Source organism: Zea mays, chromosome 8 (genome assembly GCF_902167145.1).
Source record: "Zea mays cultivar B73 chromosome 8, Zm-B73-REFERENCE-NAM-5.0, whole genome shotgun sequence".
In the NCBI taxonomy this organism is placed as follows: Eukaryota; Viridiplantae; Streptophyta; class Magnoliopsida; order Poales; family Poaceae; genus Zea; species Zea mays.
In genome coordinates this window covers 856,572-876,123 of record NC_050103.1, presented here as the reverse complement: position 1 = coordinate 876,123, position 19,552 = coordinate 856,572, and the positions used below count along the sequence as shown (strand labels likewise).

Sequence of the window (19,552 nt, the reverse complement as noted above, 5' to 3'; positions counted from 1 at the left end):
CTCGCTGCCGAGGTGGCCCGGGGCCGCAGGCGCGGTGTTGCGCGTGCGTCCGGTGTAGACCAAGGCTTCCCGCATGAATCGGGAAGTCACGGCATGAGGTTCCGAGGGGTATCCCTGCCTTCGGGAGGCAGTGCTCTCGGCCCGTCGGGCCGCAGCGCCTTCCAGGAGATTCTTGAGCTCTCCCTGGATTCGCCGACCCTCGGTGGTTGATGGCTCCGGCATCGCGCGGAGGAGCATCACTGCGGCTGCCAGGTTCTGACCAACCCCGCTGGATGCGAGCGGCGGCCTGACCCTGACATCGTTGGCGACGCGGTGCTAGAGACCTTGGGGCAGGTGACGTATTTCTCCGGCCGGGGGTTGGCCCGCCCATACCTGCCCGACGTCCCGACGGATCGGCTCAAGCGCTCCTGCTCCCTCGTCGAGCCTGGCCTGCGCCCCGCGGACTTGCTCGAGCTGTGGGTCGTGACCCCCCGCCGGAACGGGGACCACAGCTAACTCCCGCGGGATGTCGGTGCGAGGCACCGGCCTAGGAAGATCACCGTCCTCTGGCATGCCAAGATGGTTGCCTTCGGAGGGATCCCCTAGCTCGACGTGGAAACATTCACGGCTTGGGCCGCAGTCCTCGTCGTCAAGGCTACGGCTTCCATCGGAACAGTCGGAGAGGCAGTAGTCACATGCGGTCATGAAGTCCCGTATGGCACTGGGGTTGCCAAATCCGGAGAAATCCCAACAGACGCTGGGATCGTCATCTTCCTCGGACCCAGAGGGCCCGTAGGTCGAGACGTCCGTCAACCGGTCCCAAGGCGACCGCATACGAAACCCCAGTGGGGTTGCACTCGCCTCAATGAGAGCGCCCGCCAAAGCGAGGTCGCTTGGCGGGTTGAGGCCGAGTCGAAATGACGTAAGATGGGAGTTAGTCAGTACCTTTTGGTCGACGAGGAGCGACGTAGTCACATCGGGGACTGGTTGCGCCGTCGTCTCAGGTACGAGGGCGACGTCCTGCAAGCTCTCCGCGAGCGCGCTGGCGTCATCTTCTTGCTCGGGATCAGCGTGTCGCGGGGGGACGGCGCTTGCCTTCGTCTCGAGCGCGAGGTCGACGCCCGGCGTGCCTTCCGTCGGGGCGCTGGGGATGTCGATTCGCTCGACAGCCGACGAAGCGCGGCCTCCCGCTTGGCCTTGGTTGCCCCGCCTCCTCCTCCGTTGGCAGGGGAGAGGACGGAGCGAGCTCGAATGTTGTTCTTCCACCCCGCGGGGAAGATGTCGTCGATTCCGCCGCCGGTGGGTGGGTTGTCGGCCGCCATTGTCGTTGTCGCGCGGCGGTGGAAGGAGTATCATGTCGTAGCTGCCGTCGAAGGACATGAACTCAAGACTCCCGAAACGGAGCACCGTCCCGGGCCGGAGAGGTTGCTGGAGACTGCCCATCTGGAGCTTGACGGGAAGCTGTTCGTCAGCATGCAGCAAGCCCCTACCTGGCGCGCCAACTGTCGGCGTTTCGAGACCGGGGGGTCCCTAAGCCGACGAGTGAGTGTGCCGCGTGCCCCAGCCCAGATGGGTCGAGCGCGTGGGCGAGCGCGAAGGGGGGAAAGGCGAGGTGGCCGGAGACGGGCGTGAGAGAGGTGGAGATCCCGCGGCCTTCGTGTTCGTCCCGCGCCCAGGTCGGGTGCGCTTGCAGTAGGGGGGTTACAAGCGTCCACGCGGGTGAGGGAAGCGAGCGGCCCCAAGAGAGCGCCTGTCCCGTCCTCGGTCCCGCACGGCCAACCTTCTCTAAGAAGGCCCTGGTCCTTCCTTTTATAGGCGTAAGGAGAGGGTCCAGGTGTACAATGGGGGTGTAGCAGAGTGCTACGTGTCTAGCGGAGGGAGAGCTAGCGCCCTAAGTACATGCCAATGCGGCAGCCGGAGAGATCTGGGCACCCTGCTGGCGTGATGTCGTGGCTGTCGGAGGAGCAACGGAGCCTGGCGGAGGGACAACTGTCGGAGCGGACGAGTCCTTGCTGACGTCCACTTGCTTCCGTAAGAGAGCTGAGAGCCGCCGTCGTCACAGAGCTTGTGGGGCGCCATCATTGCCCATCTGGCGGAGCTAGCCAGATGGGACACCGGTCTTGTTCTCTGTGACCCGAGTCGGCTCGGGGTAGGATGATGATGGCGCTTCCCGTTGACGTGGCGGGCCTGTGCCCTAGGTCGGGCGACGTGGGGGCTCCTCCGAAGCCGAGGTCGAGTCTGTCTTCTGTTGCCGAGGCCGAGCCCGAGCCCCTGGGTCGGGCGAGGCGGAGATCGTTCGGCAGAGGCCAGAGCGGAGTCCGAGCCCTGGGGTCGGGCGAGGCGGAGTTCGTCGTCTTCCGGGGCTGAGCCCGAGTCCGAGCCCTGGGGTCGGGCGAGGCGGAGTTCGTCGTCTTCCGGGGCTGAGCCCGAGTCCGAGCCCTGGGGTCGAGCGGAGCGGAGTTCGCCGTCTTCCGGGTCTTAGCCCGAGTCCGAGCCCTGGGGTCGGGCGGAGCGGAGTTCGCCGTCTTCCGGGTCTTAGCCCGAGTTCGAGCCCTGGGTCGGGTGGAGCGGAGTTCGCCGTCTTCCGGATCTTAGCCCGAGTCCGAGCCCTGGGTCGGGCGGAGCGGAGTTCGCCGTCTTCCGGGTCTTAGCCCGAGTCCGAGCCCTGGGTCGGGCGGAGCGGAGTTCGTCGTCTTCCGGGTCTTAGCCCGAGTCCGAGCCCTGGGTCGGGCGGAGCGGAGTTCGTATGGCGCCTTTGGCAAGGCCTGACTGCCTGTCAGACTCACTCTATCAAGTGGCACTGCAGTCGGAGTGGCGCAGGCGGCGCTGTCCTTCTGTCAGACCGGTCAGTGGAGCGGCGGAGTGACGGCGGTCACTTCGGCTCTGCCGGGGGGCGCGCGTCAGGATAGAGGTGTCAGGCCACCTTTGCGTTAAATGCTCCTGCAACTCGGTCAGTCGGTGCGGCGATTTAGTCAGGGTTGCTTCTTAGCGAAGCCAAGGCCTCGGGCGAGCCGGAGATGTGTCCGCCGTTAAAAGGGGGGCCTCAGGCGAGACGGAAGTCCCTCGAGGTCGGCTGCCCTTGTCCGAGGCTAGGCTCGGGCGAAGCGTGATCGTGTCACTCGTATGGACTGATCCCTGACTTAATCGTACCCATCAGGCCTCTGCAGCTTTATGCTGATGGGGGTTACCAGCTGAGAATTAGGCGTCTTGAGGGTACCCCTAATTATGGTCCTCGACAGCGGCGGAGTGACGGCGGTCACTTCGGCTCTGCCGGGGGGCGCGCGTCAGGATAGAGGTGTCAGGCCACCTTTGCGTTAAATGCTCCTGCAACTCGGTCAGTCGGTGCGGCGATTTAGTCAGGGTTGCTTCTTAGCGAAGCCAAGGCCTCGGGCGAGCCGGAGATGTGTCCGCCGTTAAAACGGGGGCCTCGGGCGAGACGGAAGTCCCTCGAGGTCGGCTGCCCTTGTCCGAGGCTAGGCTCGGGCGAAGCGTGATCGAGTCACTCGTATGGACTGATCCCTGACTTAATCGCACCCATCAGACCTCTGCAGCTTTATGCTGATGGGGGTTACCAACTGAGAATTAGGCGTCTTGAGGGTACCCCTAATTATGGTCCCCGACAGGCGGCGGCTGAAAAACTGTGTGTCTAAACCCTAGCTCTAGATACCAATTGTTAGGATCGTAGTTAGGACAAAGGAGAAACAGAGTTTAACGAAAAAACCACAGGAAAACAGATCTATTATGTGGTATATAGTACAAGGTACAAGTGGGTCTATTTATATAGGCAAAGGAGATAGAGATATGGTTATATCTTCTTATCCAACAAATCTAAAAACATGAATTTATTGGAACATTCCATTTAGTCTTGTCCTTGATTCCAACACAACCTAGATACATTTTACTACTTAGGCCCACAAGGGACATAAACATATTTTCTGTTTTCTATATTTTTATGCCAAAATAAATCAATTTATGTTAAATTTCTACTACATGATTTTTATCAAACTGATGTTATCCCTAAGGGGTGTTTGAGACTCCACTCCAAGAAAATGCAGCTCTAATCCAACTCCTTCAAACGAAACATCTCTTGCTCCAAAAAAATGCGGATCTAGGCCCCAACTCTAGGTTTTTTTTTTGGAGCTCTAAAAGGGGTGCTTCAAGAATTGATGTTTCAAATGTACTCATAGAGTTGCGGATACCCACCTTTGCCACTCATAGCCCTAAAAAAGTTTCGTTCCGTTTTTCTCTCCTCCCCCTGACCACTCCTTCCCCATGGAAGACCCCTTCCTCATTTCCTGTCTCCGAGCACGACATGTAACAAACTCACGACCACTGAGTGAGAACCAGAGCCAGCGGTCCCTATCGCTGCAGAGGCGGAGCAGGCCGCACGAGCAAGGCCATCGCAAGGATGCTGGTGATCCAAACTAGGATGGACAACGAGCCCCCCGGCCAAGCACCAGCAATGCCGCTACATGTCCATCCACCACCGCTGGGTCCTCGGGCGTGCGCGACGATTCTGCATCGTGCTTGTTATCGGTGGTGTAGGAGGGTACATAGCATGGCGAACCAACGTGGTGTCGCCTGCGGGGTGGGGGTTTGGTTTGTTGATTGGACGTATGTAGAGTGGTCGTGGGATGTTTCTCGCACTGGTGTGCAAGAAATCTGCAAGGTCGCGAGATGGAAAAGGTGGACTTTTTCTACAGTTTAGACATGTTCCACCAGGTCGATCTTTGCAGTGCATGATGGCATGTGTGAAAACGAGAGGAAGAGCGAGTCGTAGGAAGAAGAGACTGGGATAAAGAAGATGGCATGTGGGTCGTAAATTGGAGGCAATAATGTCAATTGGTCATGTATTTACGGCCTATTTGTTTCAGCTTATAGATTATATAATCTGAATTATAATATAAATTATATATTCCAGATTATAATCTAGACAGATTATAATTTATATGTAGTTGTTTGGTAGTCTAGATTATACAAATGTAGATTATTTACAAAGACAATAGTACCCTTGTTTGTTTATTTGAGACAATGAAAGAAGGATGATATATATTGTAATTTATATTTACATTACCATGAGTAGTGAGTCTTTTGACAAAAATAATCTTAAATAAGCTACTTTTGAGGAAATTATGAGATTATTATAATCTGAGCTTTAGATTATATAATCTGAACCTATAATCTAGATATTTGTTTACTCGCTGGATTATTTGCACTGGATTATATAATCTGGAGAGATTATAATCCCAAACAAACATGCCCTTAGTTTTTTTAGCTCGGGGTATCCTCGTAGCCAAACGCCTCTCTCAGCTCTAACTCCACATGAACGTGAAGATTGCTCCAGACAGAGTTGCAAATTAGAGCAGAAATTTATTGAATTGGAGCAGTAACGCTCCCTAAAAAGTCTTCGGGAGAGATGCCTTAGCCCGTTGACCAGTTCTTTACATCAAGGGGGCAGGGGCACCTGGCTCCTGCAAGTCAACCATTACTCTCCCCCTCATCGCTATCTCAGCCTCAGGCCCGCACCCGGCCCTCTCCATCCCCAAATTCCGATGGCCTCGGCTCCGCACGACGACGCGGCCAAGGGCAGGAACGCTGCGCCGCCGGAAAAACGCACCAGCGCAACTATCACGGAAGCCGATATTCGCGCCGAGTTCGCGCACCACGACGGCACCGTAGCCCGCGTCAACAACGGCACCTTCGGCTGCTGCCCGGCGTCGGTCCTCGCGGCGAGGGCGCGGTGGCAACGGCTTTTTCTCTCTCAGCCCGACGCGTTCTACTTCGACTCTCTCCAGCCGGGGCTCGCCCGCTCGCGTGCCGCCGTGGCGTCCGCCGTCGGGGCGGGTGACGCCTCCGAGGTCTCCCTCGTCGACAACGCTACCACGGCCGCGGCCATCATCATGCAGCACGTGGCCTGGAGCTTCGCGGAGGGCGCCTTCGCACGCGGCGACGTGGTGCTCATGCTCCACTACACCTACAGCTCCGTCAAGAAGTCCATCCACGCGTACGTGGTCCGCGCGGGGGCCACCGTCGTCGAGGTGCCGCTCCCGTTCCCCGTCGCCTCGGCGGTCGCCGTCGTCGCCGAGTTCCGTGCCGCGCTCGCGCTCGCCCAGGCTGGGGGCCGCAGAGTCCGCCTCGCCGTCATCGACCACATCACCTCGATGCCCAGCGTCCTCCTCCCCGTGAAGGAGCTCGTCGCCATCTGCCGCGAGGAGGGCGTGGACAAGGTCTTCGTCGACGGGGCGCACGCCATCGGCCAGGTGCCCATCGACGTGCGCGACATCGGCGCCGACTTCTACACCAGCAACCTCCACAAGTGGTTCTTCTGCCCTTCCGCCGTGGCCTTCCTGCACATCCGCAAGGATGACCCCGTAGCCTCGCAGCTCCACCACCCCGTCGTGTCTAGCGAGTACGGCAACGGGCTGCCCATGGAGAGCGCCTGGATCGGGGTGCGGGATTACAGTGCCCAGCTCGTTGTGCCTGATGCCGTTGACTTCATGAGACGGTTCGAGGGCGGCATCGAGACGATAAGCAAACGGAACCATGAGAAGGTGATCGAGATGGGCACGATGCTCGCCGAGGCTTGGGGGACGTTTCTTGGCTCGCCGCCGGAAATGTGCGGAAGCATGGCTATGGTCGGGCTGCCAGGTTGCCTTGGCATTGAGAGCGATGATGATGCGATGAGAGTGAGGGACATGCTGAGGAACGAATTCAAGGTCGAGGTGCCAATATTCAACAACTCAAGAAGTGTTGAGGAAGGACAAGAGATGGCCAAGGGCGATCAAGTGACAGGGTACGTGAGAATCTCACATCAGGTTTACAATGTCACGGAGGAGTATGAGGTCTTGAGAGATGCCGTAGGCAAGCTTGTTCTTGATGGTTTCTCCTGCACCAAGCTGAGACCTTCTGAGAAGGTTATTTCTAACTGAAACTGTTATTACGCTTAATTACAATGTCTTTACCTTTGTTCACTCACTTCAATTTCTTGATGAAAGTATGAACTGCTGTAGCATGTTATCTGCTGACTACTCGTTCTTGTAGACTCTAGTCTGTAATGAAACACGTTTTTACTGTACCGCATGTCCATTTACATTTATATATGTGTTGTTGGTGTGTTTATCTACGTCGTTGGCCTACTATATGAAGATGAAAATTGCACCGACGCCTACAATGTTTCAGCTTCTGTTCATATATATGGTATAGAAAGGCCTAATCTGAGCAATAACTAATTAAGTTATGCATTTGGGTAATAATTACAGTTTAGTAGTTTCGGTTGATCTATGGACATTTATGAATCTTATTATTGGACTCTTCAAACACGACATTAGATCGTTTTAACTCTTGTATTTCTTTATTCATATGTTGTAAGCGTAATGGTTAAGTCTTCCGAGTAACACTTCGATTCCCAGGGGTGAGTTAAAAATTCCTCTCATTGTGCCCCGTACATCCGCTCCTGTGTTACGCGATGCGCGCCACCCTCCGGTCGGGTCGTTGTCGCTAGTGATGGGGGTCAGGGTCCGGAGATTTTCTCGGCCGGGACCATGTTTTGGTCTCTTCTTAATATAATACTGGGAGAACAGGTTTTCCCTCACGGCTGACTTTTTTATTGATATGTTGTATCCAAAAGTACATAAAAAAGGAATAACTTATAGTACAACAAAGTATCAAATTATAATATGAAAAATGCTATTTGACTATCTCTGGGGTGTTTTTTAGCTTCAAATCGGATTCTGTCCGTCAGAATCGTCTTCTAACAGCCAAACATTTCGTTTCTTGATCCGCTTACCGTCGAAATCAACGTGAACACAGAATCCACTAATTCATTGCGGTGAGAGGTATTTTTCGTAACTTTCTAGATTCTAAACCCTATAGACCTATTTATTTTCCTTAGCACGTAAACCCCACGATATTCAGATTATCTACACAGCCAGATTCTTAGAAAATCTTGTCAGAAAAAAGTTATAACCAGACAAGCAGAAATTGTTACCCGTGGCATGCATTTTTAAACCCTTGATATTAACGATATCTCTATCTCCTTCTACAATGTGTAAAACCTATTGATTTAATTTTATCTACTACTAAATCGTAGTGCAAGCCAAAGCGATGTTTTCTATAAAGAAAGAATTTATTAATTTATAATCTTTACATCGAGCAGATACAATAATTATAAATCCACTTCTGCAAAAGCACACATCCTAAAAAACAAAAACGAGACCCTGGCACTCTAATGACTATCATCCATGTGCCTATTGTGACCGTTTGCTCCAGTTGCTGCAAAGCCGCTGCAAGCCAAGTATGCTGCTTCTGGAGAAAAACCCTTGTGTGAAGACGATCAATCGAATATTCCTCCGGCAGAAGAGAATAAAAATATCTTTTTTTTTCTTCAAAAATTCTTTATCTTCGGAGGAGCCTTTAAATTCTACTAGATACGTTTGTTTAAGTTCAGAGTGCCTTGATAAATTAGAGCTAAACAATGTGATTTCACTGAGAATTAACGGTATGTATCCAAATTCCAATAAAAGACACCATGGCTTATGTAAGTAAAACAATGTACTCTTATTTCTCGACCTCTCATGGATGCCCTGGACTTCCACTAGTATTTCCTTATCCAAAAGCACCTGATTGATGACTCATTTCTTTATTTTAGCACAACGATCTGTCGGTAATGCTATGTGTTTCATAGCCCATTGGGAACCCGTGTTTAGTCCCTACATGATACGACTATTAAGGATATGACCTGCTTCACAACTTTTTATCTTTTTCAGTAGTGCTTGCAGCATTGGATGCTCGATTTCCCTGCTTTTGCCGGTTGGATACTCTACTTTCGAAACCAGCAAACGGTGATATGCCATTGCTAAAGTCCCGGCTCCGATCCTATAAAGGCCTTTAGCTATGTTCTGTATGAATCGCTTTCCAAATTCCTGCCTTTCAGTTCGCATGTCATACCCACTTTGCATATATTTTGAATCATATGACTATACAATTTAACTACTGCTAATGCAGTATATATAAATCCTCCTTAAATAGAGCAAACTGCATCGTAGTATGAACCTTATCCTAGTGGCTCACATGGGTTGTCTAACTCGTAAAACACTTGTTTAGTCAGTGAACATGTGTAAGTTGCTCCGAGTGCTTTGCTGCCCTACATTGGAGCCAGAGACTGCATGTTAACTGACATGATAAACTAGTCCACAATTAAGGGCATGTTTGGCAAACGTATCTCAAAACCATGGTTTCACAATACTATATAATTGTCATGACAATACTGAGTTTTGGCAGCTTCAATAATACCATGGTTCTGATAAACATTGTTTGGATATAACAGTATAAATCATGGTATCAGGCAAAAGCTAGCAATGCCATGAAAATGTTGGTTTGAAGTGGAGTTTCTAATACTCCAAAAATACTATGGTATCTAGAATACCATGGTTTTGAAAACATAGTTTTCAAAAATACAACCAAACACCTTATATCATAAAATACTATGATATTACCCAAAACCAAGGAAACTGTTAAAATACTTTACCCTCAAACAGGCCCTAAGCGCTAGGGCACATTGCATAATATTTATGAATAAAAACTATATCATGCTAATATTACATTTGTATCAAAATCAATGAATATATTTGTTTCTTAAATTGTTTTTGCAGCTCCAACGTCACATGCCCTTAATATACTCTGTCATTTTTTCACTAACATTGTCTTGATATAGTTTGATATAGTAAAAAGTACAAGTAAATAGTCGTGAAAGACTACCTACATCAAAAAAGGCAATAAAGATCCCAAAAGAGGCAAACCATAACAAAACTAAAACAACTAAGATTAGTGACCTCGGATAGACATGCACCTCATCACAACTTTATATCCCCTCCATTTTTTTATTTGTTGTGGTTTAGTTTAAAAATAAACTAGCGGACAAAGAACGGATGTAGTACCATATTTCGCCTCGTTGTACACCACCACCCACCATTCCATATCCCTATTAGCCTATCATTGATAATGTCATCAATCGATAAGACATTATCATAGCTTGTGTTGTCATTCACTACCGGAATCTGGCTCTTTGCCGAGTGCTCGGCGCTTTGCCGAGTGTTTTTTGTTGGGCACTCGGCAAAGTCCTGCTCTCGGTAACGACCACATTTACCGAGAGCAGGACTCTCGGCACACGAAGACACTCGGCAAAGACCTATTTACCGAGTGTCAAACACTCGGCGAAGGCCGACGCTCGGCAAAGGGCCGTTAGCAGCCGTCTATAGCTAACGGTCGTTATCTTTGCCGAGAGTCAGGATTTGGCACTCGATAAAGCAGCTACTTTGTCGAGTGCCTCAAGCCCGACACTCGGCAAGCCATACTTTGCTGAGTGTCCTAGGATGGCACTCGGCAAAGTATATTTTTATTTTTTTCTTTTTCCAACCAAACTTTTTGTGGTATGTTCCTACACTATGTAGACTTACATGTTCTATTTTGGCACAGTTATAAAAGTGTTTGCTATAACTATTAGATTTTGTTCTTTTAATTGAATTTACTCGGATAATTCAGATTTGAACTGCAAGTCACTTGAAAAATGGAAAATCCTGAATGCAAAAATGATATCCATGTTAGATAACATAAGTTACGACTGATTTGAGGAGCAGACCGGAATTTTCGAGCACCATGCTCACTAAACATGACCGTGAACTTGCTATCAAGTTGTTTAAAAATTGTATAAAACATAAACAAAGTTAGAAAATCATGAAACTTGTCCATATGTCATGATATCATATGTAGAGGCTGTGATAAAATTTTGAGAATGTTTCGAGAAAATTGTGACGCACTATATTCTCGCTGCTTGTTCATATTATTTGTTCAAATTCATAATATAAACTAATACTTTTTATTTATCACTTGGGCAAGTCTTGGAAGGATGTGGAGAATACAGGGGGTCACGGCCGCAACCCCAATGGCATCCTCGGTCTTCTGTACAGGGAACACTTCCCTGAACTGGTTGAGTATGCTGGAGTGATGAGCCTAGCCTACACATTCGACCACTATGTCGTCGCCTCCAATGCAGTAGGTCAGGACGACAGGGAATTCAACAACATGGCGGAGCGAGTGAAGTAAGAGTTGTGGGTAAGTCTTACTATATTGTAAAATGTGTCGCATTCGATGCACATTCTTGAAATAAGTCTTTGTATGCAAGATTTCTTCGTATGCGAGGCTGGATACGAGGCCAAGGCGGATGTGGTGGCCACCACGAGCTGTAAGAAGCTCGTCGTCGACATGCACTACGAGGCCCGAATCCAGGCCATCGTCAGCTACCACGGCTCCGTCCTTGGGGAGAAGGTGACCAAGCAGGACGCCCGAACCATGTCGTTAACTAGGGACCAATACTTGCAGGTAAATACATCACTTTAGTATTCGTGACAAAAGTTTTCCTTAATTTTATCTTCTGATATACACTGTACATGTTTTACTTTGTAGACGATTCCTTATTGGAGCGTCGTGCATCCTCAGTGCTGGGAGCAGATGGTGGATAGGTGGTGCTCGCCTGAGTGGGACGAGGCGCACAACGCTAGCCGGGAACGACGTCTGATGATGCAAGGTCCCTCCCACTACCAATGTAGCCGTAGCCTCGGCAAATATGCAGAAGCATGGGTACACCCTCTTTTTTATTTAGGTATATAACACTGGATTAGATATGATTTCTAACTATCTCGTTGGTTTTCTTGCAGTCGGCGTCACATGGTGGTAAGCCTTGCTCCATCTTCTCGGCTTATGCTATGGCCCACAAGGGTAAGGCGACGTCCGACATCACTTACAACCCAGATGACGGACCCGAGGCGTATAGCAACCCCGCCGTCTACAGCCGCCTAAGTGAGTATACTACCATGGCTCAGGAGGTCCATTGGCCAGATTACGATCTGAGGACCGAGGAAATCGACGGAGATGTCCTCATGAGGGTCGAAGGAGGCAAGAGGTATGGGTGGTACTGGATTGTCGACAGGGCAATCGACTCGTTATCCACTCCCACTCTATCTCAGGTGCGAGCAAGGAGCACGAGCTCGAGCCCAGCCATATGACCTTGGTAGGATAGCTCACATCATCTCATACAACAACTCGAGGTTAGTGCTTCTATAACTCGTCATTCCTTGAGCTATATACCTTCTCTTTGAGTTATTATAACATTGACTTGGAATATTACAGACCCGGCTAGAAGAAGAGAGGAGGGAACGTCAGGAGATGGAGGCGAGGATGATAGTAGAGCGGGAGGCCCGCTTGGCAAATAAGCAGAGGACAACGGAGATGTTCCAGTACATGCAGAGCCTTGGCGCCGCACATGGTTTTGCTCCACCACCTCCGTTGTTCCCTCAAGTTGACCTTGCTCAATTCCATACTCCCGTGAGTATCAAAATTCTAGTTCTTCATGATATATATTCATCTGCTATAACACATGCAATCTCTTCTCTGTGCAGGTACAATCTAGGGCGGCATCCAACAACCCTCATGGATCGCCTAGCCCATCGCCGCACCAGTCCAGCCGCCCACCTCGATGAGATATTATCTTTGTTGGTGTTGTTAATACTTTGTGAGATAACCCGGTCTGAATTTGTTTGATGTTGGTGATGCTTTGTGAGATACTTGAGACTTATGTTCTTGAGTGTTTGATACTTATGTTTGTGTTCGAACATGTTGGTAATCCTTTGTGAGAATTTGTTTTATTTATGGTCTTTGTGAGATATGTGATGTATATGTGATACATGTGATGATTATGTGATATAATTTGTTTGTTTGGATGGAATAGCAAAAACAAATAAAAAGGGATATACTGGTCACTTTGCCGAGTGTAACACTCGGCAAAGAAGGCACACCTGGGCACCGGTAAAGCTTCTTTGCCGAGTGATGTGGCCTCGACACTCGGCAAAGAAGCAACTTTTGTCAAGTGCCTCCTAGTGCACTCGACAAAGGTACTGACAAAGGGGCTCGCTGGCGACCTCTTTGCCGAGAGGTAGTCTGGCGGACACTCGGCAAAGAGGAAAACTCTTTGTCGAGTGTCACCTAATACGCTCGACAAAGTGATACTCTTTGCTGAGTGTCACCTAGTGAAAGTCGCCTAGAGGGGGGTGAATAGGGCGAAACTGAAATTCTCAAAAATAATCACAACTACAAGCCGGGTTAACGTTAGAAATATAATCGAGTCCGCGAGAGAGGGTGCAAAACAAATCGCAAGCGAATAAGGAGTGAGACACGTGGATTTGTTTTACCGAGGTTCGATTCTCGCAAACCTACTCCCCGTTGAGGTGGTCACAAAGACCGGGTCTCTTTCAACCCTTTCCCTCTCTCAAACGGTCCCTCGGACCGAGTGAGCTTTTCTTCTCAATCACTTGGAACACAAAGTTCCCACAAGGACCACCACAAGATTGGTGTCTCTTGCCTCAATTACAAGTGAGTTTGATCGCAATGAAGAATCAAAGAAAGAAGAAAGCAATCCAAGCGCAAGAGCTCAAAAGAACACAAGCAAATCTCTCTCACTAATCACTAAGGCGTTGTGTGGAATTTGGAGAGGATTTGATCACTTGGGTGTGTCTAGAATTGAATGCTAGAGCTCTTGTAAGTGGTTGAAGTAGGAAAACTTGGATGACTTGAATGTGGGGTGGTTGGGGGTATTTATAGCCCCAACCACCAAACTAGCCGTTTGGTGGGGCTGTCTGTCGCATGGTGCACCGGACAGTCCGGTGCACACCGGACATGTCCGGTGCACACCGGACATGTCCGGTGCGCCAGCCACGTCACCAAGGCCTTTGGGTTCCGACCGTTGCAGCTCTGACTTCTGGGCCAGCCTGGATGTCAGGTGGCGCACCGGACATGCACTGTAGAGTGTCCGGTGCGCCACTTCGCGCGTGCCTGACTTCTGCGCGCTCTGGCGCGCATTTAATGCTTCTGCAGGTGACCGTTGGCGCGAAGTAGTCGTTGCCCCGCTGGCTCACCGGACAGTCCGGTGCACACCGGACATGTCCGGTGAATTATAGCGGAGCGAATTCCTGAAGCTGGCGAGTTCATGAGGCGCCCTTCCTTGGAGCACCGGACAGTCCGGTGAATTATAGCGGAGCGCCTCTGGATTTTCCCGAAGGTGAGGAGTTCAGCGTGAAGTCCCCTGGTGCACCGGACAGTCCGGTGTGCCAAACCAGGGCACACTTCGGTTATCCCTTTGCTCCTTTGTTGAACCCTGTTCTTGGTCTTTTTATTGGCTAAGTGTGAACCTTTAGCACCTGTATAACTTATCCACTAGAGCAAACTAGTTAGTCCAATTTATTTGTGTTGGGCAATTCAACCACCAAAATCATTTAGGAAATAGGTGTAAGCCTAATTCCCTTTCAATCTCCCCCTTTTTGGTGATTGATGCCAACACAAACCAAAGCAAATATAGAAGTGCATAATTGAACTAGCTTTCATAATGTAAGTGCAAAGGTTGCTTGGAATTGAGCCAATATAAATACTTATAAGATATGCATGGATTGTTTCTTCAATTTTTTGACATTTTGGACCACGCTTACACCACATGTTTTGTTTTTGCAAATTCTTTTGTAAATCCTTTTCAAAGTTATTTTGCAAATAGTCAAAGGTAAATGAATAAGATTTTGCGAAGCATTTTCAAGATTTGAAATTTTCTCCCCTTGTTTCAAATGCTTTTCCTCTGACTAAACAAATCTCCCCCTAAATGAAATTCTCCTCTTAGTGTTCAAGAGGGTTTTGGTATATCAATTTTGAAATACTACTTTTCTCCCCCTTTTGAACACAATAAGATACCAATTTTAAAATTATCAATTGAGAATCATACCAATTGAAAAACTCTTTTTTAAAAAAATTAGGTGGTGGTGCGGTCCTTTTGCTTTGGGCTAATACTTTCTCCCCCTTTGGCATGAATCGCCAAAAACGGAGTCATTAGAGCCCTTGAATTACTCTCTCTCCCTTTGGTCATAAATAAATGAGTGAAGATTATACCAAAGACGGAGTGTTGCTCGAAGTGATGGCGAAGAATGAGTTACGGAGTGGAAGCCTTTGTCTTCGCCGAAGACTCCAATTCCCTTTCAATATACCTATGACTTGGTTTGAAATAGACTTGAAAACACATTAGTCATAGCATATGAGAGAGACATGATCAAAGGTATATGAATGAGCTATGTGTGCAATTTAACAGAAGAAGTTCCTAGAATCAAGAATATTTAGCTCATGCCTAAGTTTGTTAAAAGTTTGTTCATCTAGTGGCTTGGTAAAGATATCGGCTAATTGATATTTAGTGTTAATATAAGAAATCTCGATATCTCCCTTTTGTTGGTGATCCCTTAGAAAGTGATACCGAATGGCTATGTGTTTAGTGCGGCTATGCTCAACGGGATTATCCGCCATGCGGATTGCACTCTCATTATCACATAGAAGAGGAACTTTGGTTAATTTGTAACCATAGTCCCTAAGGGTTTGCCTCATCCAAAGTAGTTGCGCGCAACAATGGCTTGCGGCAATGTACTCGGCTTCGGCGGTAGAAAGAGCGACCGAATTTTGCTTCTTTGAAGCCCAAGACACCAAGGATCTTCCCAAGAACTGGCAAGTCCCTGATGTGCTCTTTCTGTTAATTTTACACCCTGCCCAATCGGCATCCGAATAACCAATTAAATCAAAAGTGGATCCCCTAGGATACCAAAGCCCAAACTTAGGAGTATAAACTAAATATCTCAAGATTCGTTTTACGGCCGTAAGGTGAGCTTCCTTAGGGTCGGCTTGGAATCTTGCACACATGCATACGGAAAGCATTATATCCGGTCGTGATGCACATAAATATAGCAAAGATCCTATCATCGACCGGTATACCTTTTGATCGACGGATTTACCTCCTTCGTCGAGGTCGAGATGCCCATTGGTTCCCATGGGTGTCTTGATGGGTTTGGCATCCTTCATCCCAAACTTGCTTAGAATATCTTGAGTATACTTAGTTTGGCTTAGGAAGGTGCCCTCTTGGAGTTGCTTTACTTGAAATCCTAAGAAGTACTTCAACTCCCCCATCATAGACATCTCGAATTTTTGTGTCATGATCCTACTAAATTCTTCACATGTAGACTCGTTAGTAGACCCAAATATAATATCATCAACATAAATTTGGCATATAAACAAGTCATTTTCAAGAGTTTTAGTGAAGAGAGTAGGATCGGCTTTTCCGACTTTGAAGCCATTAGTGATAAGAAAATCTCTTAGGCATTCATACCATGCTCTTGGGGCTTGCTTGAGCCCATAAAGCGCCTTAGAGAGTTTATAAACATGGTTAGGGTACTCACTATCTTCAAAGCCTGGGGGTTGCTCAACATAGACCTCTTCCTTGATTGGTCCATTGAGGAAGGCACTCTTCACGTCCATTTGATAAAGCTTGAAGCCATGGAAAGTAGCATAGGCCAATAATATACGAATTGACTCAAGCCTAGCTACGGGTGCATAGGTTTCACCGAAATCCAAACCTTCGACTTGGGAGTATCCCTTGGCCACAAGTCGGGCTTTGTTCCTTGTCACCACACCATGCTCGTCTTGCTTGTTGCAGAAGACCCATTTGGTTCCTACAACATTTTGATTAGGACGTGGAACTAAATGCCATACCTCATTCCTAGTGAAGTTGTTGAGCTCCTCTTGCATCGCCACCACCCAATCTGAATCTTGTAGTGCTTCCTCTACCCTGTGTGGCTCAATAGAGGAAACAAAAGAGTAATGCTCACAAAAATGTGCAACACGAGATCTAGTGGTTACCCCCTTATGAATGTCGCCGAGGATGGTGTCGACGGGGTGATCTCGTTGGATTGCTTGGTGGACTCTTGGGTGTGGCGGCCTTGGTTCTTCATCCTCCTTGTCTTGATCATTTGCTTCTCCCCCTTGATCATTGCCATCATCTTGAGGTGGCTCATTTGCTTGATCTTCTACTTCATCAACTTGAGCTTCATCCTCATTTTGAGTTGGTGGAGATGCTTGCGTGGAGGAGGATGGTTGATCTTGTGCATTTGGAGGCTCTTCGGATTCCTTAGGACACACATCCCCAATGGACATGTTCCTTAGCGCGATGCACGGAGCCTCTTCAATACCTATCTCATCAAGATCAACTTGCTCTACTTGAGAGCTGTTAGTCTCATCAAACACAACGTCACAAGAAACTTCAACTTGTCCAGAGGACCTGTTAAAGACTCTATATGCCCTTGTGTTTGAATCATATCCTAGTAAAAAGCCTTCTACAGTCTTAGGAGCAAATTTAGATTTTCTTCCTCTTTTAACAAGAATAAAGCATTTGCTACCAAAGACTCTAAAATATGAAATGTTGGGCTTTTTACCGGTAAGGAGTTCGTATGAGGTCTTCTTGAGGATTCGGTGTAGATATAGCCGGTTGATGGCGTAGCAGGCGGTGTTGACCGCCTCGGCCCAAAACCGATCCGAAGTCTTGTACTCATCAAGCATGGTTCTTGCCATGTCTAATAGAGTTCGATTCTTCCTCTCCACTACACCATTTTGTTGTGGCGTGTAGGGAGAGGAGAACTCATGCTTGATGCCCTCCTCCTCAAGGAAGCCTTCGATTTGTGAGTTCTTGAACTCCGTCCCGTTGTCGCTTCTAATTTTCTTGATCCTTAAGCCGAACTCGTTTTGAGCCCGTCTCAAGAATCCCTTTAAGGTCTCTTGGGTATGAGATTTTTCCTGCAAAAAGAATACCCAAGTGAAGCGAGAATAATCATCCACAATAACTAGACAGTACTTACTCCCGCCGATGCTTATGTAGGCTATCGGGCCGAATAGATCCATGTGTAGGAGCTCCAGTGGCCTGTCGGTCATCATTATGTTCTTGTGTGGATGGTGAGCACCAACTTGCTTTCCTGCTTGGCATGCGCTACAAATCCAGTCTTTCTCAAAATGAACATTTGTTAATCCTAAAATGTGCTCTCCCTTTAGAAGCTTATGAAGATTCTTCATTCCAATATGGGCTAGTCGGCGGTGCCAAAGCCAACCCATGTTAGTCTTAGCAATTAAGCATGTGTCGAGTTCAGCTCTATCAAAATCTACTAAGTAAAGCTGACCCTCTAACACACCCTTAAATGCTATTGAATCATCACTTCTTCTAAAGACAGTGACACCTACATCAGTAAAGAGACAGTTGTAGCCCATTTTGCATAATTGAGATATAGAAAGCAAATTGTAATCTAAAGAATCTACAAGAAAAACATTGGAAATGGAATGGTCAGGTGATATAGCAATTTTACCCAATCCTTTGACCAAACCTTGATTTCCGTCCCCGAATGTGATAGCTCGTTGGGGATCTTGGTTTTTCTCATAGGAGGAGTGAAAGGGAAATGTGTCCTTGGGCCATTTCTAAGTATTTTGGTGATTGAGTGCCAACGCAAGTGTTTTTGTGTTGATCTATGCAATGTGGCGGACAAAGTGCAAATCATGTCAAAAGGAAAAATCGAATTGGAAATGAGATGGCTTTGTTCAGCCAACTCTGCTCAGTCTGGGAGCACCGGACTGTCCGGTGCGCCAGGCTGACTCGAAGCGAACTGGCCGCTCTCGGGAATTCACCGGCGACGTACGGCTATAATTCACCGGACTGTCCGGTGTGCACCGGACTGTCCGGTGAGCCAACGGTCGGCCGGGCCAACGGTCGGCCGCGCGATCTGCGCGGGACACGTGGCCGAGCCAACGGCTAGAAGGAGGCACCGGACTGTCCGGTGTGCACCGGATATGTCCGGTGCGCCAACAGCTCTCTGCCTGCCAACGGTCGGCTGCGCCAGTTAAGGAAAGAAATCGGGCACCGGACAGTGTCCGGTGTGCACCGGACTGTCCGGTGCGCCACGCGACAGAAGGCAAGATTTGCCTTCCTGGAATGCTCTCAACGGCTCCTAGCTGCCTTGGGGCTATAAAAGGGACCCCTAGGCGCATGGAGAAGAACACCAAGCATCCTTTGAGCATTCTTGATCACTCACACTCCACTCTTGCGCACTTGTTCGACATTCTAGTGATTTGAGCCCCGTTCTAGTGTGTTAGTCTTTTTGAGCTCAAGTCTGGGTCTTGTGTGTGCGTATTTGCTGTGATCTTTGTGTCTTGTGTGAGTTGCTCATCCCTCCTTTACTCCGTGATTCTTTGTGAACATCAAAAGTGTAAGGGCGAGAGGCTCCAAGTTGTGGAGATTCCTCGCAAACGAGATAAGAAAAGAAAAGCAAAACACCGTGGTATTCAAGTTGATCATTGGATCACTTGAGAGGAGTTGAGTGCAACTCTCGTCCGTTGGGACGCCACAACGTGGAGTAGGCAAGCGTTGGTCTTGGCCGAACCACGGGATAAACCACTGTGCCATCTCTGTGATTGATATCCTTGTGGTTGTTGTGTTTTGTTGAGACTCCTCTCTAGCCACTTGGTGATTATTGTGCTAACACTTAACCAAGTTTTGTGGCTTAAGTTTTAAGTTTTACAGGATCACCTATTCACCCCCCCTCTAGGTGCTCTCAATTGGTATCAAAGTCGTTCTCTTCAAGAAAGGGACTAACCGCCCGAAGAGATGGATCCTAAGGGGAAGGGAATCGTG

General features: G+C 48.6%; 1 protein-coding gene and 2 long non-coding RNA genes across 3 annotated transcripts; all 3 read left to right on the top strand.

The window, feature by feature from the left end:
- The first annotated feature begins 5,469 nt into the window (after positions 1 to 5,469).
- LOC100193096 (putative L-cysteine desulfhydrase chloroplastic) lies at positions 5,470 to 7,117 on the top strand. Its single transcript, NM_001138259.1, has one exon. It carries the CDS (start codon positions 5,532 to 5,534, stop codon positions 6,906 to 6,908), a length of 1,377 nt encoding a protein of 458 aa, NP_001131731.1. The 5' UTR covers positions 5,470 to 5,531; the 3' UTR covers positions 6,909 to 7,117.
- Positions 7,118 to 10,703: 3,586 nt separating this feature from the next.
- Positions 10,704 to 11,613, top strand: LOC118473071 (uncharacterized). Its single transcript, XR_004851815.1, has 3 exons — positions 10,704 to 11,088; positions 11,159 to 11,355; positions 11,440 to 11,613. It is a non-coding gene; the product is annotated as an uncharacterized lncRNA (long non-coding RNA).
- An 82-nt stretch (positions 11,614 to 11,695) lies between these two features.
- LOC109941615 (uncharacterized) lies at positions 11,696 to 12,728 on the top strand. Its single transcript, XR_002264279.1, has 3 exons — positions 11,696 to 12,080; positions 12,163 to 12,357; positions 12,432 to 12,728. It is a non-coding gene; the product is annotated as an uncharacterized lncRNA (long non-coding RNA).
- The last annotated feature ends 6,824 nt before the right edge of the window (positions 12,729 to 19,552 follow it).